Source organism: Syngnathus leptorhynchus, chromosome 1 (assembly GCF_054491065.1).
Source record: "Syngnathus leptorhynchus isolate UIUO chromosome 1, UIUO_Slep, whole genome shotgun sequence".
NCBI classification, from domain to species: Eukaryota; Metazoa; Chordata; class Actinopteri; order Syngnathiformes; family Syngnathidae; genus Syngnathus; species Syngnathus leptorhynchus.
Window position 1 is genome coordinate 14,958,602 of NC_141195.1, and position 26,972 is coordinate 14,985,573.

Consider the following 26,972-nt stretch of genomic DNA (forward strand, 5'->3'; position numbering starts at 1 on the left):
AGTGACAGACAAACTTTCATTTTGCTGTAGCCATCACATGTTGCATCCTTATCCTAGTTCTAGCTGTGAGATAACCTCTGCTGAGTTTCACCATTGAGCGTTCCAGTAACACATCCTCAGGCCGGCAACCCACACGGCCACCGCTGACCGCTGAGCTATAAGCCCAGCAGGCCGCTAACTCAGTGTTGTGCAGTCTCTGGAGGAGTGAGCTTTTACTAATGTATGTACACTCACGCATCAGAAGCCAGCATCTGTGACGGAGATGCGACCCACCTCGGCTTTGCGCTCCCAGGTAATAAAGCAATCTGACTCGCTCCAGCGGAAGTCAAATAGAGATGAACGGAGAAGCCGTTCCAAAACACATTTGAATTAACATTCCTTGCTTACATCTTTGTTTTGAATTGGAAAATAAGAATTAATAATAAATACAAAGATTGGTCAAAAACTATTACCAAAGAAATATGGCTCTTACAGGGACGACAGGCAGAAATTTTCCTGTCTATGGTTAAGATCATCAATAATAAAAAAATATAATTTTGCCAGATGTTTTTAGGGAAATTCCAATTTTCCCAATACATTTTCCAACTTCTTTCAGCTTCACAATTGTTTTGTTTTACCCACAATATGTGGTTATCATGTAAGTAACAATTCTTGTAATATCTGAGATTCAGCACAAAAAAAAGGCACCGATAACAGCGTAACAGGTCGCTTGTTTTGTTGCATGTCAGTTTTTTAAATAAATGTTCTCAAGGTGTCTGGACACCTGCTAAATATAGCATCGCTAAGTTGGCCACACGTCTTCGCTCACCCATTAAATGCGCCGCGCTTACACACCACACTATTTTAAAAACAGTAAGAATGTCAATTTACATTTGAAATAACTCCACGTTTAATATACTCATTGTTACCTACTGTAATTAAATATCGCACACCTAAGTGCTTACTTGCTTAATATACACTGATTAAAGTGCCTAATTTCACCTTTTCTTTTTACTTGGCCAGCTCGAATGATACCAGACATTTGAATGAGACAAATGAAATGAGGAATAAGAGTGGTCAATCACAGCAACCCTGATGCTATGCAAATGCGCCCTCTCGGAGCTATGCGCAGTTACGAGGATGACATCTGAGCAATCTAATTGGCCAATTTAAATTGTTGCCACACATTCTCATACGCAGGGTCATTACCTTGCCAGTAAAGTAATTTCTTACGCATCCTAACAAGCGACACAAGTTTTAGCATTGATTGAGTTCCAATCCCTTGAGCTATGGCACTTCTACTACTAAGTGCCATTAAAGTATTACTGGTGCAGTAATAAGAATGCAAGAGACATACTGCAGGTAAAGTGAAGAGACTTTTTGAGAAGAAAATGAGCAGAAAAAAAATAAATTCTCATGTGATATTGGAAAATGTTCTAATAACGTCCTAGAAGTTGATTTGTGGCAGATGCCAGGGTTTCTTCGTTCGTACCAGAAAGTGATTTGTTTTATACCGCGTATATTGACATCAAGGCTTCTGGTAGTCCTAACAGGCAATTTGGAATAATGTCGAGTAAAGTAGTGTAGCTAGCGTCGGTGGAAACAAGGCTTAAATATTAGGGCCGTATGTTTGTGGAAACGTGTTGTGCAATGCGGCCCCTTGAGAGCAGAACCTTTTCAGATTTTGTGTGTGGGCGTTTGTTGTGTGCACTGGCATTTGATGTGTGCTTTTAAAGAATATCAAGCAGGATGTTAGAAAGGAAACAAATGTTGATCTTTTGGTGGAAAACCTTCAGCAGTCAATCACTTACCCGCTGGCCATCACAACTGTTAGCGTACGTAACCTTTTCACAAGACTTTTACCCTTGGGTTGAGAGGTTTTTCTTATTAATGCAAATGTTCATCATCAGAAGTAGAAACCAAACAAGCTTGCACTATTGGCGGAATGGTCTTCTACTTTCTAATTGCACTTTTTATTTAATTGGCGCCATACTGGTTAGTTGACCTCGGAAAGCCACATCCCAAAGCTGAATGTGAAAATCAATGAAATTAAAGTACAGAGAACATATGGCAAGTCAAGCTTAATTAGCAGGTTTGATCCATAGCTGCTGTTTCGTTTATGGATTGGAATTCTTTTTCTCCAAATGAGCAGACATATTTGTTCCTTTGGCTGAGATGGAAGCCCAGAAACCAAAATTAATTAACTGACCTCGAGACCAAGCAGATATTCACTCTAGGGCTTGTGAGTAGCATAGGAGATGATCAAAACCTGGTAGTTTGAACTGCAATTGCGCATGTAGTCACAAGCATATCTTCTAACAAGCTAGCATATCTCTTGAGAAGTTTGCTCACTAAGAATAGCAAGAATTAATTCCACAAACATTGTTTTGTTTTGCTTTTCTGTGGGTCTGTTGTGAATAATGGGGGAAAAAATAATAAATCATCATCGGAAGAGATTGACTTCCCTGACACAGGCAGGAATCCTTTCATCACTTTCATCACAGCATTTGGGCCCAACAGATGAGTAATTTAATTTACTTTTGATTTTATTTTTCATGAAGGGCACATTACTGTGGAAAATTGACTTTTGTTTGGTTTGCCCACCCATGAAGCGTGAAATTAAACAACCTAGCAACACTTGTGGTCATCCATCCATGGATGGATGGATGGATGGATGGCAACACTTGTGGTCATCCGCCTACCGTGTTTTACGGACTATAAGGCACACCTAAAAACCAAATATTTTCTCAAAAGCCAACAGTGCGCCTTATAGTCCGGTGCGCCTTATATATGGACCAAATTCCTCAATTTAAACTGGCCCGAAGCATTGCGTCATGAAATCAATCATAGGTGGCCCGCTGAACACTATGAATCATGAATCAAAAAGACTATGGATCCATTTTTTGTGATTATAAAGTAATTTTTTGCGTCTGAAGTTGAAATAAAAAAGATAAAGTGGAGAATGATTTGATTAGGATTAAAAGTCTGACATGATGCATTAATGGTGTGCCTTATAGTCCGGTGCACCTTATATAAGGACAAAGTTTTAAAATGGGCCAATCACTGAAGGTGCACCTTATAGTCCGGAAAATACGGTATTTTGAAAACTGTCAGTGAGTAAGATTTGTATGTGTTCACCCTTCTGTTACAAAACAGTGGGGCTAATTTAGAATATAACTTAGCCCTATGCCGTGTTTCTCAGCCAATGACTTGGCAACCAAGCTTGTGCTTGGCTGCGTAGTAGAGCAAGACGGCCAAACATCATCTCATCGGTCTTCCAGGCTTCCGCAGAAGCACCACTGCGCTGATTTTGAACCTTCACATCTTCTACTAAAAGAACTGTCGGGACCAGCGAGAGCATTACTTCTGCTTTTTAGAAGTCATTAAGATATTTGACTGGGTTAGTATGCTCTTCAGGACGATGAGGAAGAAAACGAAGAAAGAAGAAAGGGCAAAGCTGGTGATCCATAGCAAACATCACTAAGCTAGAGGCAGCACATGCTAAATGTATCACCACAGGATGGTTGCACAACTCAGAAGCAGTGTGACAGAGTTGCCTCATTTCACTTCCATAACATCATCCTTGAAGGACCATATGGGCAAATCTCTAGTTTGCTGATATCATCTTGGTGGGTTCAACTGGCTAACCCGTCTCGACAAAACATCCACAAAGTATGCAGCAGAAATCAAAAAACACAAAATCAAAATGAAAATGCCAGCACAACAGACATCGCAAGCACAACACACACCAGCGTCCCACAACCAACCTGAAGTCCCACACATCTTAAAGAGGAGTGGACAAAGGAGAAGTCCTGGAGAATTGGAAAAGTAAAAAGAGAATAGAAAATAGCCCAGATTGAATAAAACTCTTTCTTCAACACGTCACTGATGGTTCAATCCCTCCACGGGAATGAGATCCCTAACTTAGTAGATCAACTCCCCCACTTGTTCTTACCTCTTGTAAACGCTGGATATGTTCTCGGCATGTCTCCAAATCGCTGTCTCCGGGAACCACTATTAGTCCCAGTGGAATAGCTGGGGACATATGGACACAAAACAATTACTTACCAGCGCTTGTTGAAACTTGGTCGAGTGAATTAGGAAAAATAATAAAATTGGCACACTCCTGTTTGAATGCCAGGATTTTGTGATATGCTGTCAATAAATCAGGCCACACTCAATCACTACAAACTGTTTTCAATCTACATACAACTTGTACAACTCAACTGAGGAAAAAAAATAAATCGCACTCAAATTCATGTTCAATGCAAGTCAGCACAGATCTGCCGCCATTTAAAGTGCCTCTGATTGATCACAAATAAAGTTCAGATGTTCTTGTAGGCTTTTCCTGACATTTTCCTAACGCAAATCATTCGACGGATTCGTCACAGTATCAATCTGGGATCGTGAATTGTTCGGGAAAGGCGGGACATACAGTGCAATACTTAGAGTGGATTGGGCGGTGTGGCAACTTGTGCAGCCTGAACTTTTAGTTTGACCAATCACGGCAACGAAAATCCTAATCAAGAACTTAAAGAAGCTGTTTTCCAGCTAAAAATGCACAAAGCTTCTTGTTTTTGTCACAGCCACATATTCCCCCACCAAACATATGGTTGCTTTGCGATTGGACCGGTCATTCAGTATCCAGCTTGAAGGACAAGATGGATTTTGGCATTTTTGTGAATACACAAATACCGTGACAATTCAGCTTGCAGTCAAAGCTACAAGCCATGGTCCGCAGAGCTTTCCTTGCATCATAGCGAAATCACTGCTCAAAAGGTCTCAATCAAGAGAAGGGTACAAAAGAATTTCCAAAGCATAATGGAGACACTGGCTCTTATCATCATCACCTTCATTAATCCTCCTACAATAGGGAAATAAATGTCACAATTGTGACAAAGCCAAGAACTGTATGCCCCTCCAAAATTGATAAAAAGACCAAAAACAGGTCAGAGAGGCCGCCAAGCGGTTGAAAAGCAACACCGAAGGAGCGGTGGGAATTTTTGGCATAATATATTGGTGGTTTAATACAAGTTGAAGCGACAGCAATCTCCCATCTTCTTTATAATGTGGGTCTGCTATGGAGTACTGGCCTTATCATAAATAACACGTGATATCCCACAAACACACATGGGAAAATATGCCATGGTCCAATGAAATCAAGGTTAAATCTTTTGGCCATAAATGCAAAAAGTATGTCTGGCACAAACACAACAATGCTCATCACCAAAAGCTTACCAATTCAACAGTGAAGCTTGGTGGTAGTGGTGGCATTTTCTTTTGTTGGAATTGTGGCCTCTGCCAAGGTGGAGGGAATTATGAGCAGTTCCAAATACTAGTTCCAATTCCAACTCCCAATCAGTGTTAGCACAAATCCTTTACGCTTCTGCTAGTCAGAAAAAAACTAATTTTATTGTATTTTGTTTAGTTTTTTCTGGTTTTACTGTCTTTGTTATTATTTTTATTGTTTTAACTATGCTTTGTTGTCATATGAATTATTTTGCTCTATGCACAGCACTTTATATGCAGTGGTGGTTGTTTTAAAACGCTCCATAAATACAGTTGAGAGAAAGATAAGTTTTGGTCTAATCGATCCGAAAGCCTTTTTTCTCCATAGGTTTTGGCATATTGAAAATTGTTAATAGCATAGTGATGACTTTCTTCTGGTAACTCGACCATGCTGCCTATTTTTCTTCAAGTAGCTCCTTATTGTGCATCTTGAAAAAGCCACACCAATCTATCTTCTGAGTGTAGATGTGATACAAAGATGATACATAGCCACAATAGAAAATGTTCAGTGTATAAAGAGCAACGTTTGATTTGCATGATGAAAAAAGGCAAACTAAGTTCAGGCATTCAGAACAAATTAATAAAAAATGAATAATGAATAATGCACTGGAACCGAGAACAAAAAACATAGAAGTTCAATATCATCCCTCTTGTGGTTCTTTACAGCAGTATCACATTCATATGGGTCTTCAATTTAAATGCATATTCTTCTCCATAGATTAGTCTCAGGGCAGTGTGCTACACATACAAATTTGATGCATATCAGTCACAATGTTGCCAACATCAAAATGTTTGTGGTGTCACGATAGCACCACTTTGTGTCAGCACTTAGAACTGCATGTGGCGTAAAATGGAAAGATGACCAAATCAATAGATTGGACTTGCAGCTTTTTAAGTATTTCAAGCAACACTAACACAAGCAAAGGCCACGATTTATCTTTGACCTGGGCACACTTAACGAAGGCAAGAGTAGCTTGCAAATGAAAATGGTCTTGTTGACTTTCAGTTCCTAGCTCTGCTCTCAGTAATCACCGGGAGGGTCATCTTTAGCCCCGATTCAAATCTGAAGATGACATACTACAATCATTAGCTGGTCAGCCTAAGAGGTTCAACATAGCAACAAGGTTCTATTCTTGTTTCAAAAGTCAGCCACAGTGAGAAATCAGGCCTCGCTACTGCTTCACTGGATTAAAAATCAAGGAAGCAACTCGAGATAAAAAAAAGAATTTGTATACAAGCAAGACAGCAAATACAAGTTAATTTTCCATCATACATCCCAATCAATGTAATTTATTTATAAATGTTTCCATTTATAAATGCTTTGTCACTACTTGATCTGAACAAGTGTAGTTGTGTAGCTGCATTTTTGGATACACTCGCTGAGAGCAGAAAGCAAAAATTAATGATACATTTTATTCAAATAATTTGATGACCGGCATTCTGTCCCAGTAATAAAAAGGTCTGTCCTTCTGTCTCTGACAGATGCGCGGACAAAGGACAGAAAAATGTTTTACTTGGTCTCGCTTTTCTAAACCACAAAACCCTGACATTTGAACCAGATTTTTGTATATCCATTCATGCAATGCCCATGATTAGATGGTGTGTATTAGTGTGTGTTTCCTTACACGCTTGTCGCAATTTGTCCTTGTCATAGTGCAGAGCGTCGTAGTCACTCATGCTGATTCTGCTGACTCGAAGCCTCAACCTTTCTGGGACTGGCTGTTGGCTGAAATACAAAGCGTATCGTATCCATTTGAATAAAAGCAATTATTTTTGTGAGTAGTTCAGAGAAAAAATGTAAAATATACAGTGCGTGACTCACTCGTTGAGGTGTGGCAACGATGTGCGCCGTTTAGTTTTTTGGAACATGTTGGCCTGGTTTCTGAGGGTGATGTTGATGATGGAGGGAGCGAGTCTACATGGTTCCCCATCCACCTGAATATGAACAATCCAAATGAGACTATAAAACATGCTCAAAAACTATATGTGACTGACCAAACAGGTTAAGGTCACCTGGAAGACTAAACAGAAATTTCAATGAAGATGAAATATTTTCCCCTATGAAAAAAGCTATGAAATTAATGAGATATGCAGTCGAGACATGGTTAAAGATGTCAGATACAGTCAAGACATTGTTAATGTGCTTTTTTTTTTTTCCTGACGAGAGCAACAATTTGAGAAAAGAGGCTTCAAGCTGTTTGTCACTCCTAGTTGAAATTTGGGGTCTAAATAAAAGAATTACACATTGGGTATTTAAAACAACATAGCTTTGCCTTACAGAGTTAGGACAATCTCCTTAACACAATGCTAATAAATTATTAAACATATTTGGAAGGTACCTGTACAGGGAGCGCCTTTGTGGTGGTGAGGGTTACTTCACGACACTGATTCAACCTCTCGCCATGACCACCAACCTGAAGAGTAGCCTGCACATAAAAACCACAATGGCACTGTTAAAACGTTCCTGTTGAGTTTGATATCAATGACCAAATAAGAGACACAAATAGGTGCATCTAGATTGAATAATTTCACAACCCATTATTTCCATACCAATGATGTCATGGTGAATCCAATGACCTCAATGTACCCATCGTCATGGCGCTGAGGTTCAAAGTCATGATGATCACTTGGGGTTCCCCAAGGTGTGGTACCAGCACAGTACCTAAAAATAGACACAAAAAGGCACACATAAGTACACGTTACACGCAGGCATAATAGCTATGATCATCTGACTTGGAATACATCTTTATTTATATAGCGCCTTCACAACGGCTGTAGCTTTAAGACTGCAAAGCCTTTACGGCAGAAGTTGCAGACCCAGTAGTCATTATGTTTCGTCAAAACTCAGCGTGGTAGCTATTGTGACAAACCTGGGAATGTTGAGAAAGACCAGACATTGGAGCTTCAAATCTTGAACCTTTGATGTTAAATCGGTCCCATCACACTGCAGACAAATGCACAGAAACACACAAATGAGTGCTAGAGCGTTCACACAGGAAGCACCAGCTTGCTTGGCAGCTACTCACCACAACTCGGATGTGTTTCGACAAGTCTTTGGAGCTTCCCATAAGGAAATCGGAGAATGCTGTCTGTATGGGAGTCACAAACATACAATACACCAATAAATGTTCATTCTGCAATGGTACAACAATAATTTAACAGCATTAGTAGGCATTAACAAGCTAAGCATCAGATAAAGCATCAGCACACTGACACAAGATGTGCTCAATAGCTTTTTTGGAATTTATTTTAAGGTTGTTTTCAATACTGGCAAGATTGTGACAAAAACAACTGTTTTTACTCTAGCCAATCCTTAAACTAAACACACACAAAAAGACAAACATCTACTATGTATTGTTGCCTTATAGGTCACATAGCATCCCCCCAAAGATGTTTTCGCAACAATCACTACACCCTTATCTGTGGCTCACTCTTGACAAATTCACCTATTTGCATTTTTTTGTGCTCTTTCTGTAAATCACTGTGATGCCACAAGATGGCACTAAAGCTGTGAAAGTAAATTCAAGTCCAGTACTGTCAAGAGTAAAGAACAGAAAAATGTCAAGACAATGGGGGCACACTTATGCCTTAAAGTGACTTGCTTGGTAAAATACTTGCCATCATCAAATAATTGGGTTTTTGTTTTATTAATGCAGCTTGCTTGTTCATCAGCAAAGTCGCTTCAGTTTGGCTACATTTCAGTAAATGATGCGAGACTTGTTGGTTTTCCCCACACTCGTCAAGATTTTTGGTTGAAAATATTGAACATTTAAAATTTAATTTTGTCGGCCCAAAGCATTTATTGGGACAAATACACTTCTAACACATCTTTATCATTTTATAATCTTATAGGCCAACCACAGTCAGGTGTTTTGCATCCTTGGTAGAGAAGGGGCAAAATCAGGACAAACAATTGGGTCTGAGTGTTTTTATAGATGAACTCAGTCTTACAGTCCACTGATATAAGAGACCACTGAAGCAGATGGTCGGGGGTCACCAAGGCAACAGAGATGCTCCACTCTTCATTAAGCCTGTGTAGCATTCAAAAGATTTGACCCTGTTTTTCTTTTCTTTTCTTAGCTAAAATCAATATGTGGTTGCCATGGCAATGACAGATATCCAGTATATCAAGCAAGTTGATTTGAAGACACTATTAGCAAACAGGATCCTCTTATCATTCACTGAGTGAGATTTAAATGTGTATCGCTATCATGTGATATGTGTTTTTACAGGACTGTGAGAAAATGCACATAACAACCACACTTAAGAGTTGTGCTTACTGTAGATGACAGGTTAGAATATCTTTCATTTAAAATGATGATTTTAAATTAAAATAAAAAAAAGTGTTAGACAAATTGACTTATTGCATTCACTCACCCCAGCATAGAACATCTTATTCCTGAAACGGCTGTTAAACTTCTCTGGGTTGGCTTCTAAAACAATGACATAAATCATATTAGAAATAATCATAAGAAAAACAAACATTACCTAAATAAAGACAATTTAAAAAAATAAATTAAACATATTTCTTGGAGGACTTTAAGCTCAATGCAATTAGAAGCATGAATGAATAGAGGGCCTCAAATGGGACAACTGCAGCAGCTAGGGGGCGTGCTGTACGTGCTGTAGGCTTATAAACACCATCGCCATTAAACCTCAGTACTGTTTGCGGTTCTCTAAATTTCCATTGTACATGAATCAAAATATCAAACATTTATGGACAAGTCAGTCCTCAATGACAGCATGTTTGTGAAATACCAAAGGGAGCTGGTAACTGAAAAAAAAAAAAAAAACATGGGCACAACATGCAAACTCCATCCAAAAGGAAAGAAGTCTAAATTCTGACCCCAAACTTCAGAACTGAGACTAACATGCTAACCACTGGGTTATCGTGCTGCCTCATTAAAAGCCAGTATAGCATTATGTCAAGTTATTTACTGACCCACATATCACCATTCCTTTTACACACTCTGCAGTAGAAAGACAGTTTTGCATCAGACAAGGACATGGCTAGTATCTAATGTTGACATGATAATGGTGATGCACACAACTCTCATCCAATCAAGTTCAGAGTTCTTTTAGGTCAAGAAAAAATATATATATTTGTCAACATACCTCTTGACTCATGGAATTCTAAGGTTACATGTGCGTCAAAGCCAAGGCTAAAGTAATTGTTGAACACGTCCAGGGGAAGCTGAGGGAACGGAAACAGAACAGAACATATTACCACTACTTTATTATAATTTAGTTTGATGATAAAATATGTACCTTAACTCAACACTTTTTCCCCATCTAATCTAATACTTATTTTGTAAATAAAAGTTATTAAATAGGTTTTATACATATAATGCACACAGATTGTGCGTATGAATTTGAAGCCCCCGATAATCTCTGGAGTTCAAGATCTCGATGCACCAGAAAGATTCAATGTTCTGGTCTCGTTGTCAGTGTCGGTACTCCAAACGAGGATTTGGTGCAGGCCGCCAGTCTCTTTAAGTTACTGGCGGTCGTAGTGAATGTTTACAGAAAACAAACAAGCAACGGAATATTACAAAAAGAGCACCAAAGACACACACGGCTGTGCCGGCTTCATGAGATAAAGAGTTGAGCATGCATAAGAATCCAACGGATAGAGTCAAACTGAAGCGTTGAAACGGAAGCTGTTAGATGACGAGTCTGGAAGCGTGCATGAGAATGCCAACTTGCACAGTGACTAACAGAGGAGGGAATGAATCAGCGTGACTGACATTTACATACGCGTTTGTACGTATCCTGACATCAGCAGAAATCAAATAATGGGTTTCTTTCTATAATCCAGCTAAAAGTTAAGGTTCACAATATTTTACAGCAAACCTTATCACTTTGCTGTTCATCCACTTCAGCCCCTGCAGTGTGGTTGGCTTCAACGTGTAGATTCCACCTATCGAGTTGGACCACACTTCCATCCTCAACATGAGAGAGGATCTTGGACAGGGGTTCATCTGTATAGCCCTGTATGCACAAAATATTTTTAAAACATCAAACCCATATAAACAAACAGAGGTGGGCACTTTAACAAATTTTCCCGGTCCTGTGTCGGCCACTCGGGGACCCTTCCTCCTCACCACTCTGTCCTTATTCATATTTAGTTTTCATAAAGTCAGGCATTTGTCAAAGGCTGTGAATAGCGATTGTTTTTTTTTCCCCACAAAAAGTTACTGAAAATTGGGTTTTTATTTTTAGGTATATCATGAAAAAACTTCTCAAATGTATTAAGAAGCTTCAAGACAGAGCGGTCTAGCTGTGTGCCTCACAGGCACAACAGAAAAAGCAAGAATGAGAACAAAAAATGACATCTGAAAACTTCTCGAGTAACCACACTTTTCTTCTCTGCACCTCTCTATAAATACAGAGTTGTAATACTCTTGCCACGTCTGCTATTTGGACTCACCCCTCCCCAATTGAGAGTCCGAGCAAGGTCATTTCCTGTCCCAAGTGGTAACACAGCAACAGGAGGTTGAGGATTCAATCCAAGTTCATCAAGGCAAGACAGGATCCACCCCACCTTTTGCGCGCACATGCACACACACACACACAACAGACAAACACACACGTTCAGCACTCTCAGTAAAATGGATTACAGTGCTCCACAATTGGAACTACACAGTACAATTCATTTAGTTTGTGATTTGTACATTTCCTTTAGGTACTCACAGTTCCATCGCCTCCACAGGCAAGAATCCTCAGGTTGTGAACTTTGCGATATAACTCCAATCTAGATGTTAGTGGTTCATTAATGATCAATCATAAGAGAGTATTTGAATGCTTCTGTGAATAGTTACCCCTCTTTGGGTCCTCCCTGGCTCAGGTCAAAAACCTGCCTTGGGTTCAGATACCACATGAAGGACTGAAGGATTTTTGTGCCCTGTCAGATGTGTAAAAAAAAATACCCCGCCCCAAAAAAAAAAAAAAATCAGACTCAAAGACCAAGAATTACCCAGACAGGATCTATTTTAATACCTGATTTCCTCCACTTTTAGGGTTGACAAACACCACCAGCGGTTTCATCAACGGGGAAGGAATAGGCCGGATGATGAAGGGCTTCCACTGCCGTACATCCTGTGAGTACTGAGTACACAAAACAACGTAGCTAAAAATAACAATTCCCTCCAAAACTGGATGCAAATGATTGAGAGGAATAATCGCTCAGTCCAATGCAATGAGACAGAAGATCGAAGTATAATAATGTGAATTAACAAAACAGGACCAGAGAAAACTCCAAATAGGAATGAAAATATAAATCAGATAAACTTAGGGAATATAGGACAACGTGCCTGCAGGAAGTGTGACAACATTTTAGGCTGTCCCGGAGCTGCCCCGGAGCCCAGACTGTGCTTGTTTACCTCTCAATGGTTTCATGTGTCTTGCAAGAATATTTCACGAGATTTACGAGAATTACAAGATATGGCACGACGGAATGTCGAGAGAATCACGTCTCAGAGGCCAATGGAAACACCTATAAATTAACTTTATGTAAATTATAGAAATAGGCTCTATTTTGTGAAAAATTGTAATGGTAACTCTGGGAATTACTCCCAGATTTTTGGTATGCATGACTGGATTCAGCCCCTATCCATGGGAATGACTTATTGACGAATAATTTATTATAATAATTTATCTCCTTTTCAGACAAGCAGTACACACTGTTTCAAAATTAGATACTTCATATCTTAGAGATGTCCTTTTTTTTTTGTTTATATACTGTACTTTTGTGATAAAAAAAAAAAATAGCTCAATTTATTCACTCAGCCAATTACCAGGTAATCATTATTGTCATTTTGTAACCAAAAAGGATCAAAAAGTTCAACCATGTGATTGAATACTTTTTTGCCACAACAAATTATGACTCAGGCATCACAGCATGTAATACCAGCTCAGAGACATGACATCCCTAGAGCATAAGCAGAACTCATGCGTTGTCCCACGTGGATTCATGAAGCAAAGTCTTGTGATTGGAACCATCAATGTAAATCAGCAAGTCTTTAAATGTGGAATCATCAAGGATCATAATACCTCAGCTCCTTTTTTACTGCTTTTTCTCTTGAATGATGTCCTTTTTTTCTTCTTACTGGACTTCATCGATGCCTGTTTGAAAGCAGAACACAAGTTAAGGTTGCTGTGTAATATTTTTATCTACTATACACACCGGCCACCACCTAATGTAAGCTGGGATCAATTCCAACTCACCCTGAGACTCTCATGACATGTGGTGCGGAAAATGAATAATTGTTATTCGGATGAAACCCTACAGCAACTAATGTAAACTAACAAAACCAAACAGTATATTTTTGAAGAAAAAAAAAGAAGTTATTTTTGTGTCAAATATGACTGATATTTTCTGTGGAGTGATTAGATCATTATTAGTATTTTTTTTAGGAATGTTAGACAAAAACATTCAGAAGAAAACATCATTATTGAATTGAGATAAAAATATATATATATAAAAAAACATCTATGGGTGAGGTTGGTGTTACCAATGTTATTAAGGTCATACATTGTTACTCACTCCTGACTGCTGATCATGTTTTAAGTTTTCTCCTGCTTGAGTGTGGCAACACTGCTGACACTGAAATGAATTCCTTTATTTTTAAATTGAGATCATAAACTATAAACAAACCTTCGACAATTATTACCTGGCAACGTCGGACTCGAACAATCCACGAGGGCGGAACTATGAGGGCAGCGTGTGCTCCTATTGGACAAACCTCCTCAATTTGGTGTAACATGAAACAGGACACCTTGTTGTGAAACTAAAAACGGGGGAAGTACATTTCCTCATTATGAAACCATTTCTTTGAACTGTGAGATTGTCATTTCATAACATTAAAGACATGCTCACCGCCTGTTTGCACCAAGAACAGCTAATGGCAACAATTTCTTTACTGTGGAAAGTAAACTTCTGCTGGAAGCCCTGAAGAGCAAAATAGTTCTTAGGTCTTAACAATGAAGAATTTAAGAAAAACAAAATCACCACCACCACCCACCTTGCCACATTGTTTACATTTTCCCTCTTGTCTTCTTCGATGCACCCAGTGATGACGTACAATGTTGGGCTGGAATGCAAAATGACCAGGGTTCATTTTCCCAAAAATAAAATAAACATTTTGAACGAAATAAATCTTTAACTTATGTTTACTGGCAAAAGGACATTCATTATTAGCTAGCAGTTTGTCTTTTATCCCTGATCACCACTTAGCACATTCCCACAACTCACCTCTCGAATGGTTTTGAGACTAGAGTCCCTGAAAGATGGCTTGCATCTGAAATTAATCTAGAAGAGAGTACAGGAAGAGTACAGGTATGAACAGTCATGTAACGTATCATAGGGAATCATTTAGATGAACAGTCACAGCAGGACAAGCGGTAGAGAAAATTTATAGATGGAGTTTCCAGTGACACATGAGGGGATAGTGTAATAACTTGTCACACTCTGATCTAAAAATCATTAATTAATCAATAATTATACATGATAACATTTGTATTTGGTAGCCTTTTAAAAGGCTAATAGTTGGAATTTTCACAATAAATGTGATGGCGCTGCCTGCGTAAAACATAATGCTGCCTTGCTTGAGGTGCAAAAACAGGTGCACCTGTTTTCTTGGTTTGGTCACATGATGTTTGCAATCTGGAAAAACTCAGCACTCCTTAACTTTCTAGAATGCTATAAATTGCCATAAATGGCCCAAAGCCCCGTCTAAAAAGTAATTCATATCGAGGAAGTAGACATTTTTTACAACTCGATTACAGTCCCTAGAACTGTAACAAGAATTTTGCCCATGTGCGTACACGTGAGCATGCAAGTACGGTCACACATAATTCATATTCATATCAAGGAAGTACACATTTTTTTTGAAATGACACAACTCGACCACAGTCCCTATCACTGTATCAACAATTTGGCCCATGTGTGTACGTTTGAGCATGCAAGTACGCTCACACATCCACAGGCAGGATATGCAGGCAAGATTAAAAAATTAAAAATGCCTAAAACCATCCCCCGGACATAAATAACCAAACTTACCTTCTCCAGTTGTTCAATACAGATCGTGTGAGCAACTATCTTGCAGGCAGCACACTTCCTCCGGGTGACTGACTTTTGCTATGAAGAATAAGAATACAAATATGTTGTACTTTTTAGTTTTTATTCATGCTCTCTGTTGTTTGTTTGTGGGGGTTGCTAGCTTCAATTGCTTCTTTAGTGTGTTTTGTGCATGCTCTTGCTCTATCCACAAGGATTTTTTTTGGAGTACACACTTTAAGCCTGGTTTGTTAAAGGGTCTGGGGGAATGACAAAATTCTAACATGTAATACTAACCAGTGCTCTGGCAATACAGTGTTGTTCTCCAACATAACAGTAGTCCCCAGACACATTCGTCTCAAACCAGATATGATCCCCACACTGAGCAGACTCCTAGGCAGAAAAAAAAAAAGATTCATTAATACAGAAAAAGAGGGGGGGGGGGCGATATTTACTGACCGCTTACTCACTACCTTTAAAAAAAATTCATTAGAAGCCTATAACTTAGGTCTTAAATGGACATGTTCAAAATTTAGAATACAAGTTGAGCCTACAGGAATTCAGATGACTGATGCTGGTCCTTACTGTTTACTTGTACTTACAGTCCAGTCAACAGTGCTGCTGATGATTGCTTCTGGTTCTGTTTGCCTGAAAGATGAAGTACTTGGCTGACAGGGTAGGCTGGATTTTGCTATTGCTTTTCTGGGAACAAAAAGAAAAACAGAGGAAGGAAGTCAAACCTGATGCCAAACTATTACAATGCAATATAAAATCATGTATAAAATTGCACACTGCATATTTTTTTACTGGAAGGAAGTAGTGTGAAGCACAAGTACCAGAGTTTACGTTTACCTTGGTCTTTTAATGACCTTCCTACAGTAGTCATTTTGACTTGGTAAAGCAATAAGCAGTAGATCAACCCTAGTTAACAGAATTGCACAAAGTACAAAAGCAATTTTAATGCAACTTTATAGACGGGTGGTGCGAGGACCAAGAAATAAGTCATTACATTTTTCTGAGAATATGGATAAAGGAATTTATTTTCACCATTTGTGTCTGTATGACCTAAATGGAACATTCACCCACCAGAATGATTCATCTTAATCATTAACCGTGATGAAGCCAACAAACAAAACCACTTGACAAATGATTCAACCGTGGTCTTTTTTCTCTTAATGGTTCTTGCAATCTTCACTTTTGCTAATAAGACAGCCTTCATGATGCTCCTGAAGTGATTTTGAACACCAGGATAGATGCAACGTCATAGTGCCCAAAATCTTTTGATTACATTTCCAAAACGAGTCTGCGAAAGGAAACCCAAGGCATTGAATCAGTTTTAACTTTACTGTTCTGCTCGGATGAGAACCAAAAAGCCTTCTAAGACAACCAGACTAGTCCAGTTGTGATTCACTGCCGAGAATTAAATGACCTGGATGAATGAGAATATTCACAGGCAAATTAATTGAAATTAATTATGTATGTCTCTGTGTCTATTCTGTGAGCTTGCGGGAGAGGGCGTATTAAGAAAAGCATGCGGACAAAACAATTACCTCAATGTTCTCAAATGAGAACCAATCTTACATGCACCACGTCCGGCCTATACAAAGTCGAGGCAAAAAGCTGAATGTATCACTGAATGAGTGTTTGTGAAAGAGTTTATTACATACGATAGGAAGTTCTCCCATGTTTCCAGATATGGATCATAGTATGTCAATCCCTCTGATCTACTGATAGGTGAAGAGCAGCTTTCAGGGAGTTCACTAGGCAGTGCCTCGGGATCCGACTTCAGATTGGTTGAATCCATTTGCTTCAAAGTGAGGTTGCTGGTTGAAGTCTGAAAGATTGGATTTTGAGGGTGTGGACCTTGACTCGACCTTCGAAGATAATAGCGACCATAAAGCCCGTATATCAATTCGCTGTTGTGATAGACAGACTCAGCTGGGAGGAGATGGGAGGAGTTCCGTCTCAGACAGCGAGGAGGTCGGAGGAAAGGTCGAGGTTTAATGCGTTTCTTCATAGCGGCTTGGGTTGCGTGCACTCGAAATCTGCGCCAGTCATCTTTTTTGCTAACTGTTTGGTCCTCCACTTCCTGGCCAACGGCTTGCTCCCCATCCGACCCGACACAGGAACAAAGTGAGACGGAGGATTTTTCTTTCACGTCACTTCCCATCTGGACAACACTTGCGAGCAACATGGAGGAACCAAGCAAATGAGGTTCAATGGATTTTTCTTTAGAGGGGTGATAGTATCGCACCGCCATTCTTCGGTGCCCGCCAGAGAAGGCAGCTGAAGAGCGGCGAGCAGTACGTTTATATTGAGATGGTCTCCATTCTCTCGTAATTGCCGTATTAGGCCTCTCGAGTCCGCTTTCTTCATCTGATTGGCTTGAGCTGGTACAAGCCGCATCTTTAATGGACTGTCGTCTCTGTCCACTGGCCACCAAAACGCCAACACTGGGACGCCTCTGATAAGGAAGCAGTGGCAAACCGCTAGAGGAGCGCCTGCTTTCTAGTAGCGCTGCGGAGGGGAGGCCGATACTTGAACGCCTCCTTGCTTTGCTGACCAGGACAGCGGGTCCGGGTTGACAGACAGTCGAAGGAAACTTCTGTCTCTTGTGCCATCGATGAAAATGACGCTGGAAGAAGATATCCATGCTGTTTGGAAGACAAGAGGCACTCAATCATGGTAGTGTCTTGTCTTTAGTCATCTTTGAGAGAGCTTTAAGTTCAAAGGTCAAATATCAGCGCAGATGTCACGACAGGATCCAAAGACGATCGTCCACTGGTCCACCTCCCGGGAAAACAGGCTGCTCTGCAAATTAAACAGCTCGTTAAATTTACGTAGACAATGACTTCAAACGGGCTCTTTGTCTACAAATATTACTCATAAGCTGGTTTATGCATTGAATTAGCCACTGAATATTAAATATATATTACAATTTTCCCTTTGAATTCAATCTCTTAAATGTACAAATTGCGCAAGCAGCCATTTAAAAAAAGAATGGAATCAACGGGTCTATGATGCAGTGCTGTGTTGTTCAAAGTATGTTCCTTCCTTATGCAGCTTTTAAGGACATGAGCGGTGTCATGACAACATAAGAGCGTGTGTCTTTTGTGCAACTGGAAACACAGTAATTAAGTACTACTTTACATTCAGCAACAGCCTGCATTTAAAAAAAAAAAAAAAAATCATATACAGTTGAACATTAATTACCTCCATAAAAGAGGTTTTGTTTTTATCATCGTTTGTTTGCTAGTTAAACTAAAAGGTATATACCTACATAACTTAAGTAATATTTGAATTTGTAATTCATAGTTTGATTGTGACTGTAGCAAAAATATTGCTTTCATAATCTAAAATGGTCAACACTTAAATTAACGGTGTGGTCATGAGTACAAACAAGTACAGTCCTCACAAACTCTTCGGGCTTGTAGCAACTATAAAAAACGATGCTTTAATCTTTAAAAGTGAACTTTAAAGGTGATTTGAGCTTCTCACAACTTTTGAATGAACCTGTCAAACTGTTCAATGTGTCTACTTTTTATATAAGGAAATGAATGGCAACATTTCACAACAGGTGTTTAATCCACGAAGGGAACGATAAATTTCCTGGTTCAAATTGAATTGGTATTTAAACAGTCCGCTTTATCATGTTGACATTTTGACAACATGACAACGAGATCATGGCCAACAACTACAATCAAAAGTACCTTGCCTTGACACGGCTTCAAACTAGATGTTCTCCAAGTAAAGTGGTCACTGAGCTTAGAGTGTTGCAATGAAAGTCACAGAAAGTCATAGAAGTGGACGTCCTTGGAAATGTACGGCAGTTGTGAATTTTAGGGGGTAGAGTAGGTACATTTAATATTTTACTTACAAGATGATAAGTAAATATTGTCAGTCTCAGTTAATAAAATGGTATTGTTTACCGGGGAAGACTAGTGTTTTGTTCTTGATAATTAAAATCTAAATGCCAGTTTAAACAGTACTTAAGCAAATGAGATCCATTGTTCTTTTAGTAGAAAATGTTTAGAGTTATATGCAACAAGCACGTTTATTACTTATTTTGAGTTCATAATTTTTGTTTATATTTCGTGTTTATTTTCACGACAATATTGATTTTGGTTGAATTGTAGTTAAAAAGAAGATAATGCCTGAGAATTAAATATTTAAATTAAGGGGAAGAAAACAAAAGGTTTTCATACAATAATCAGCTGTGTTACTTTCCACTTTTGGAGAATCAGCAACCCGTAATTGTGAGGGGGGGTACTTATGGTACGATGAGAGGATCATGCTGGGGGTACTCAAGACAACAAATGTTTTAGAAAAACATTTTGGGGGAAAAATGTTTGTGAAGCACTGTGAAAAGCAAGTTGTACTCTCCCCAGCATTTTTATCTGGCTCAAAACTCACACAAGCAGATATAAACAATCATGGCGGAGCTTGCAGGGGTGTCAGAAAAGCACACCTCTGGAGCCAGGTGGAAAGAGACTGCTTGTGTATTTTATTGGCGGTAGAAAGTAGCAAGCGGAAATGACGTCAATATGAGTCATGACGCCCGTGTGTGTCACCATTTCAATTGGGGTATATAACTGGGGGTAGTAACTGTCCGTTCAGACATGTTATTCCGAAAGTTTCAAAAACCGGAAATTTGACCTTAACCCGAATATTGACTACATGTCAACCTAGTCAATGGTTTATGTGTTAGTAATGTCAATAGAATACCAAACAAGGAGCTGTGGGCACAACACATCTGTTGAAGTCATTTATAAACACTGGAAGGTCACCAACAATTTTTTGGGCGTCAATCTCAAATATTGATATTGGCAGACAATCAGCCTTGTTCATCTTCTGATCCCTGTTCATTCTCATTTGAGTCTGGTGTGTGCATCTTGTGTATGTGAGGGAGGCGTGTGTGTGTGTGTGAGGGTGCGTGTGTTTTGCTATTATGCAACATCTGCTTCCGGAGAGTTATAATCCCCAACCATGGTGGGAGACGAAAGAGGGAGAAGCCAGATGCGACTATTCACATTGTCCACCTGAGTCTGTATATCAACACATTGGAGTTGAAACAACACTATGATATTGCATATGTCAATGTTATTTTAAGATTGGTCCTGGACGTTTGTTTTTCTTTGTTTGTTTTGTTAATGACTGATAGTCAGTGAGCACGTTTCTTAAGCTTCCACTAAAGAAAAGCAGCCGCATAATACTGGAGATTGTGGTGAACTTGGTTCTATAATACTGGCCATCCTGGAATTTGATGGCCAGTGACTAGAGCAGACTGCAGTAGGCTCATAGTATGTAGCTGGCGGAATGTAAGTCGAATCCACGTACCCGAACATAATGTTCATCTCCTTAATGGAAACAAGGAAAGACACTTTCATCCACTAGAACTGGAAATTTCCTCAGGATCGCCTTATATGAGCAAAAGTAGTGAGATGAATATTTTTAACACATTATTATTGCATTGGTTAGGGTGGGGGGGGGGCCTGTTTAAATTCCACCTACATGAGCTACTTGAAAGTTCAAAACGTTTGTTTCCGTTTACTCAGAAAGGTAATATTTTTCCCATCGGGATCATGGCTGACCTTTTCATCAAATTCTTCAATGATATGGAGTCTGAAGTATTGCTCCTGCCTTCAATTCACCCCGCCCCCTTCATTTTCCACATTGGCCAGATGGGTGTTTTCCCCCTAAATATTAAAGGGTAAGCAAGTTGAAATTTTCTTTATGCCCACCCACTCGTCCAAACATGTTATTCTGATCTCTATTGCTTTGTTTTCTTTTCCTGCCACTTGCTGTCGACGGAAAATGACATCACAGTGCCGAAGGGCTCAGGTAACAACCGTCACGGCTCATTCGTTTTCTGTTGTTGGTCATTCGCAACATATCTGTCCAATGATCAACAACTAACTGCAGCAGAACTGCTGTACATGACGGAAAGAGTTGAAGCTTGACAAGAACTTAAACTAACTGTGTGTGTCAGACTTTCCAGAGCTGCTCTTCGGGTTAAATATTTACATCAAAAATAGTGACGCATGATGCAAATACACGGAAGCGTATTCCATAACAACCAACAAACATTTTCACAAATCCACTAGTGAGAGGGGAGGAGATATTTTTAACAATGGTTTGATTGGTCCAAAACATGTGTTCAAGGCTAACCTTAGTGACTAAAGTGCACATTTTGCTCTGTGCGTTATACCGTACAAGTGTCTTCATGCACAAAAACGGAACGGTCCTTGCCCTGCCAAGACATGCAACCTGAATTGGAGCTGACTTGTGCATATCTTCTCAGAGAGCATTAACACGAAACATGTTAATAGTATATGTTTTCTTTTAGGGTGATGATCAACATGATCAACCATGATCCCCCCTTTTTTGCCAAACTTCAGCTAACACTCAAGTATGATATCCAAGACTTCCCAATTTGAGTTTTGAAATATTGATGCGGCAAACTAGTGTTTAACTACGGCTGCTAGCATTTATCTTTTGCAAATTGTTATTTTCTTATCCCATAATCCACCACACCTCTTGGGTTCCCTCTATTTAAATTTTCTGAGGTCTTGTTGTAACCCCTTTTAACCTCTGTTTTAGTCTGAAAAATAAATATCTCAGTGTCAAGTGCAATACCCTTAAATTAAATGTTTGCACTCACTCATCATACGAGTGTGATGCACAACTTAGAAATTATTGACTCAACACGATGTGACTTGTTAAAAAAAGAGTAGTAACAGGAAGACCACACAGCACTGCATCAGCCCAGTATCACTGAAACGCACCAAGCTAAGGTTGCAACAATCATATAATTTGTGCTGCTTAGTTTTCTTTTAAAACTAAAGTAGGTAGAATAAATAAGATACGAACCTGGAAAGTCTGAAGTAAACTATCCAACCATGCTTCCTCTCACTAAGGCTTCCTGTATAGTGCAGGGAACCAGAAGCTCAGCAAACGAGAGAGAAAGAGGGTGAGAGAGAGAGAGAGAGAGAGAGAGAGAGAGAGAGAGAGAGAGAGAGAGAGAGAGAGAGAGAGAGAGAGAGAGAGAGAGAGAGAGAGAGAGAGAGAGAGAGAGAGAGAGAGAGAGAGAGAGAGAGAGAGAGAGAGAGGGAGGTGTGGCCGAGAGACAAAGAGCGCGAGAGCCTTGACAAAAATAAACCAGCATATAATTCCTCGATGCGCTGAGAGCAACAACACTTTTCCAATACGCTCGAAATGCACGGGTAAATGTCCTAAAAAGGAATGGTAGTGCAACGTGCCACAATAAAGTGTCAAAAACTAGTTAAGCATGTGAAGGAAAATACATTCAACTGGAAATTCCCGTAATGAGAAAGATGAATGGCAATTGTTATACAGAGTAATTATCAGAGTGACTCTGTGGCAGCAGCTAAGGGAATGCAACTTTTTTTTCCAGTCCATGTCCGTAGCCTGGAAATGATTTGGGATTTCACAAGACATCGTTCAAAATAATATGATAAGATGTGCTTAAAAACGGTTGCCATAATGAAGAGCAATTCTCTGACACTTCAGTCCCATCACAAACCATGTGACTACACAAGCACAACTCCTGCTAAAGAAAGATTGAGCAGCAAGCACACCCATGAAACCCTCGCCAAGTTGAACAAACATGCATTGTATTTATTTGGCTCTTCTTAAAAGCACAGACTTGGCAATTTCTAAACTACTTTATTTGAACCAACTATGCCATGTTGAGCAGTCATGATTATTATGATTATGAAGCAAATTTGAAGCTTCATTCTCCCAACATCACCATCATTGTTCCGTGAAGCAAGTAGATTTGCAGTTTTATTGTTGAGAGATTTTTTTTTTTCCTCATATCGCGCCCAACACTATTTGAACCCCAAAACTCACAACCGTGATGTGGAACGACATTGCCAACCTTGATTGAGCAAACTCAAAGTATTGATCTCATCACAAAGCTCCTATTGGCATGACTACCATGAGACTGGGAATCGTGTCCCTTTATGACTGGGTGTGAAATGAAATGCTAATGATATGCTCGTCCATTTGATGGTGGGGTCGAATACAATCAACCGGTTGCCAGTCATACAGCAGATTAAGCCATGGCTAGTTCAATTAGCCATTTTTTCCCCCAGTATTTTTTGTTTGATGGCACGCCTACAAATTGTTCTTATGTACAGTAGGTGCCTTGTTTGTCCAAAGTTTAAACATTTACAAGGATGGTGATTACTTTTTTACATTACCCCAATTAACATAGTTCTCTTTAGTTTGTACAGTTCAGGAGTCAACTTTGGTTTTGAGAATATGCACAGATGAGTAAAATAATTCATTTTACCTCCAAAAAATTTATTAGGTGTTTATGCACAATCCCAATGCCTGTAAATTCATAGATTTAATTTACTCTCTTTACAATTAGTGTGATCAATTCAAAGACGATAAGGTAAGCAAAGTGCACATTTGGTTGCTCTCAAATGTTTTGCAAAAAATACACTTGTACTGTTTTGCATTCAAACAGGGAGGCAAACGTTATTGTTATTTCTATGATGCTTTGGTTTTCTAGGCCAGATGCACCCGGCATTAAATGAGTTTGTCACCGCTTCCAGCAAATAACTGTTTATAACACTCATGAATAGAAACAGTGAACCAATGACGCCACCCTCCGTCAACACACGGTATTACACTTCCAGCCTGTCTGGCTCTTACCTTCTTTTGAAGAGTTTGAGTCCAGTGAATGATTTGGAGCAGCCAAAAAACATCTCCTTCTCTTCCTCTATACAGTTTGGAGGGAGGCTGGGGGAGGTATGGGGACAAGGGGAGCAGGTACGTTGTGAAGAAATAGATGAGCTGGAACTAAGTCCCCCATCTCGATCATCTTTTAATGGATCCTCTCCGTCGCCTACTTTTTCCTTGCAGAAACAATCGTGGAGGTTCATCTGTGCATCTAACACCTGGTCGGTGTTGTTGCTATCCATGACAAGATATTTTTCGATAGTCCTGTCCTCAAAGGTTTCGGCCTACCTCAATTTGACAGGTGACGTTATCAAAAAGCTTGTGGAATGTTCTTGTTCAAGCATCCTGACCCAAAATCATTGAAGAACACTCTGGGATCTCTAAATGTCTCCAGTGTCACACAAGATACTTATAAAATGTTTGATAGCGATGATTACTTCAAGGTATAATACACAACCTGCAAACAAATCTGCAGCGTAAAAACATTCACCCAGCACCAACCATTCACAAACGCGACGGTACATATACTACATAAAAAGACTTCAAATATGGCTACCCTTCAAAGGCTACAAAGTCAATAATCCATAAACTAAAGGTCTTTTAAACAAGGCACACAAGGTGGGTTGGGTGTATGTAGAGAGATTAGTGTTGACTTAATCCTTGCTTGCATTCCTCTCCAAGTCAGTAGTTTTTTTGCAGCGACTCACTCTCGTGTCACGTCACATCTCACTTTTCAGTCCTTGAGTTTTTGCCAGAGGCTTCTTCCTCCTCCATTTCTCTTCTAGAACTTCACACTTAGCCCCTTCCGTCTTCCTCCTCATTTTGGCTATCGGTTTAATCAGTACACTCCATTAACGTAAACGCTGACACGCACCAGTGCGCATAATACGATTGGCACGCTCACGCAAGACAAGCGACCGGCGCGCACGCGAACACTCGCGCTCTCACACATACGACAATGCAAACGCGTACACAAACACGCAGTGATTCTCTCATCCCCACCCGGCTCAAAACACGGAAGTGGATCATGACAACAGTCCCCCAGATCAGGTCCTCACTGTTAGCTGCCCTGTGACATGCCTGAACAATAAACTTCCACACGCCCCTTAAAAAAAAAAGTATTGCACGTACATAAAAAGAATACCAAAAAAAAGAAACTAAAGTATGGAGCCCTTAGACTTGAGATGGATACAGATATAATATGCTATGTCGTTGTTTATTCTTTGCTTGCCATGTTACAAGTGAAATGCCCAAAATGAAAATGTTACCTGCACTAAAAAAATACAGTGAAAGTGAAAAAGTAGAATATTACCAAAAAGTCTATTGTATTGTATTGTATTGTATTGTATTGTATTGTATTGTCTATTACTGTTGTGTAGTGTAGTGCAGTGCAGTGTAGTGTAGTGTAGTGTAGTGTAGTGTAGTGTAGTGTAGTGTAGTGTAGTGTAGTGTAGTGTAGTGTAGTGTAGTGCCATGCATTGCATAGCATTGCATAGCATTGCATAGCATTGCATAGCATTGCATTGCATTGCATTCTATTCTATTCTATTCTATTCTATTCTATTCTATTGCAGTCTATTGTAGTCTACCCTCTTCTATTGTAACATGCACCAGTACTGACACATAACAAAGTACAAATAAAACATTTTGATACTTAGGTAGATTATTCAGATATTTGAACTTTGACAGTTTATTTTTCTGATGACTTTTTACTCTGACTCCATGCATTTGAGTTATTATATTGTTATTACTAATCACGAGTTTGATAACAAATCTAATTATAATTTATAGATTCAGAGGAGAAGATGAGACATCCCCGGAACTGGGGTTCAATGGTAACTGTTACCACGATGCCACTTACTATGACTGATAGAAACTTAAACTGTGTGGAAACACAAGTTGAGGTTCAGGTAATGGAAGGATGGATCTATATATATATATATATATATATATATATATATATATATATATATATATATATATATATATATATATATATATATATATATATATATATATATATATATATATATATATATATATATATATATATATATATATCCCAACTGATCACGTGATGTCACAAGAAATAATACTATTGGCCAATCAGTTTTATACAATATGAACCAAAAAATTCAAGTGGAAACCAAGTTATGAGTATTTTTTTCATCAAATACCATCATGTGAAAGTTTTGCCTACCTTAAAGAACTTTGATTCTATCTTGCAAACAAAGAGCAAATCATTTTGACTCTAACCAGTCAACTTTAATCATTATGTAAGGACGTGGTTTCAATTTCAAGACACCAATCAGTGTTGCGTCCAGGTGGCGCCCTATTTTAACAACATAAGAGTGTTATTTTACATCCTTTTATCAGTGGTGGATTTGCAGTGTACACATGAGTGCATGTACACGCACGCACACACCTGCTCACTTTCTCTTTCAACCATCGCCCACTTTGCATTTCCATGACAAATAAAATGCCACTCAGAAGCCTGACACAATTTTCCAAGAGATCCTTTCACCACCCACCGCTGACCCATTTTCTCGGTTTCTCTCCAGCAAAGGACTCTAACTGTAAACTTGTCATCATTAACCCTGAACGTGATCCGGAAGCATTTTGTTTCCAAATAGCATTCTTCTTTTTTGACATTTTAGATATGAATGGACATTTAACACCAAATCAAATGCAATTTTATGTATACACAAAGTGCTTTGCAGGAATGGAACCTGTCGATACAAAAAGGCAACGATTTTACAGAAACACACCGCTCTGTTTGCTTCATTAAAACACATACACACCCACAAGCAATACATTAAGTCAGTGTTTCCCAACTGGTGTGTCGTGAGAGATGTTCAGCTGTGCCATGGGAAATTGTCCAATATTGATTGTGGTGTGCATTATAAACAGGATCGCTAAACCACTGGTTAGTTAG

General features: G+C 39.2%; 1 protein-coding gene across 11 annotated transcripts in view; it reads right to left on the reverse strand.

Annotated features, from left to right (window-relative positions):
• LOC147062115 (diacylglycerol kinase zeta-like) overlaps nucleotides 1–26,972 on the reverse strand; it is a 48,555-nt gene that overhangs the window by 15,073 nt on the left and 6,510 nt on the right. Inside the window, exons 1-25 of one of the 11 annotated variants that reach the window (XM_085905847.1) lie at nucleotides 24,326–25,115; nucleotides 24,011–24,213; nucleotides 15,928–16,027; nucleotides 15,623–15,718; nucleotides 15,329–15,406; nucleotides 14,522–14,578; nucleotides 14,292–14,360; nucleotides 14,147–14,218; nucleotides 13,941–14,057; nucleotides 13,814–13,873; nucleotides 13,321–13,392; nucleotides 12,268–12,375; nucleotides 12,090–12,172; nucleotides 11,962–12,022; nucleotides 11,699–11,812; nucleotides 11,122–11,259; nucleotides 10,384–10,462; nucleotides 9,646–9,701; nucleotides 8,295–8,357; nucleotides 8,139–8,212; nucleotides 7,819–7,930; nucleotides 7,608–7,694; nucleotides 7,091–7,203; nucleotides 6,894–6,994; nucleotides 3,935–4,014 (exon numbers count right to left, since the gene is read on the reverse strand). In XM_085905847.1, the coding sequence (XP_085761973.1) occupies nucleotides 3,935–4,014; nucleotides 6,894–6,994; nucleotides 7,091–7,203; nucleotides 7,608–7,694; nucleotides 7,819–7,930; nucleotides 8,139–8,212; nucleotides 8,295–8,357; nucleotides 9,646–9,701; nucleotides 10,384–10,462; nucleotides 11,122–11,259; nucleotides 11,699–11,812; nucleotides 11,962–12,022; nucleotides 12,090–12,172; nucleotides 12,268–12,375; nucleotides 13,321–13,392; nucleotides 13,814–13,873; nucleotides 13,941–14,057; nucleotides 14,147–14,218; nucleotides 14,292–14,360; nucleotides 14,522–14,578; nucleotides 15,329–15,406; nucleotides 15,623–15,718; nucleotides 15,928–16,027; nucleotides 24,011–24,063 (2,043 nt within the window). In that variant the 5' untranslated portion in view covers nucleotides 24,064–24,213; nucleotides 24,326–25,115. Of the gene's footprint in view, nucleotides 1–3,934; nucleotides 4,015–6,893; nucleotides 6,995–7,090; nucleotides 7,204–7,607; nucleotides 7,695–7,818; nucleotides 7,931–8,138; nucleotides 8,213–8,294; nucleotides 8,358–9,645; nucleotides 9,702–10,383; nucleotides 10,463–11,121; nucleotides 11,260–11,698; nucleotides 11,813–11,961; nucleotides 12,023–12,089; nucleotides 12,173–12,267; nucleotides 12,376–13,320; nucleotides 13,393–13,813; nucleotides 13,874–13,940; nucleotides 14,058–14,146; nucleotides 14,219–14,291; nucleotides 14,361–14,521; nucleotides 14,579–15,328; nucleotides 15,407–15,622; nucleotides 15,719–15,927; nucleotides 16,028–16,992; nucleotides 18,386–22,195; nucleotides 22,262–24,010; nucleotides 25,116–26,972 lie in introns of those variants that run through there. The other 10 variants (XM_085905783.1, XM_085905791.1, XM_085905816.1 and 7 more) reach the window with 10 other exon arrangements.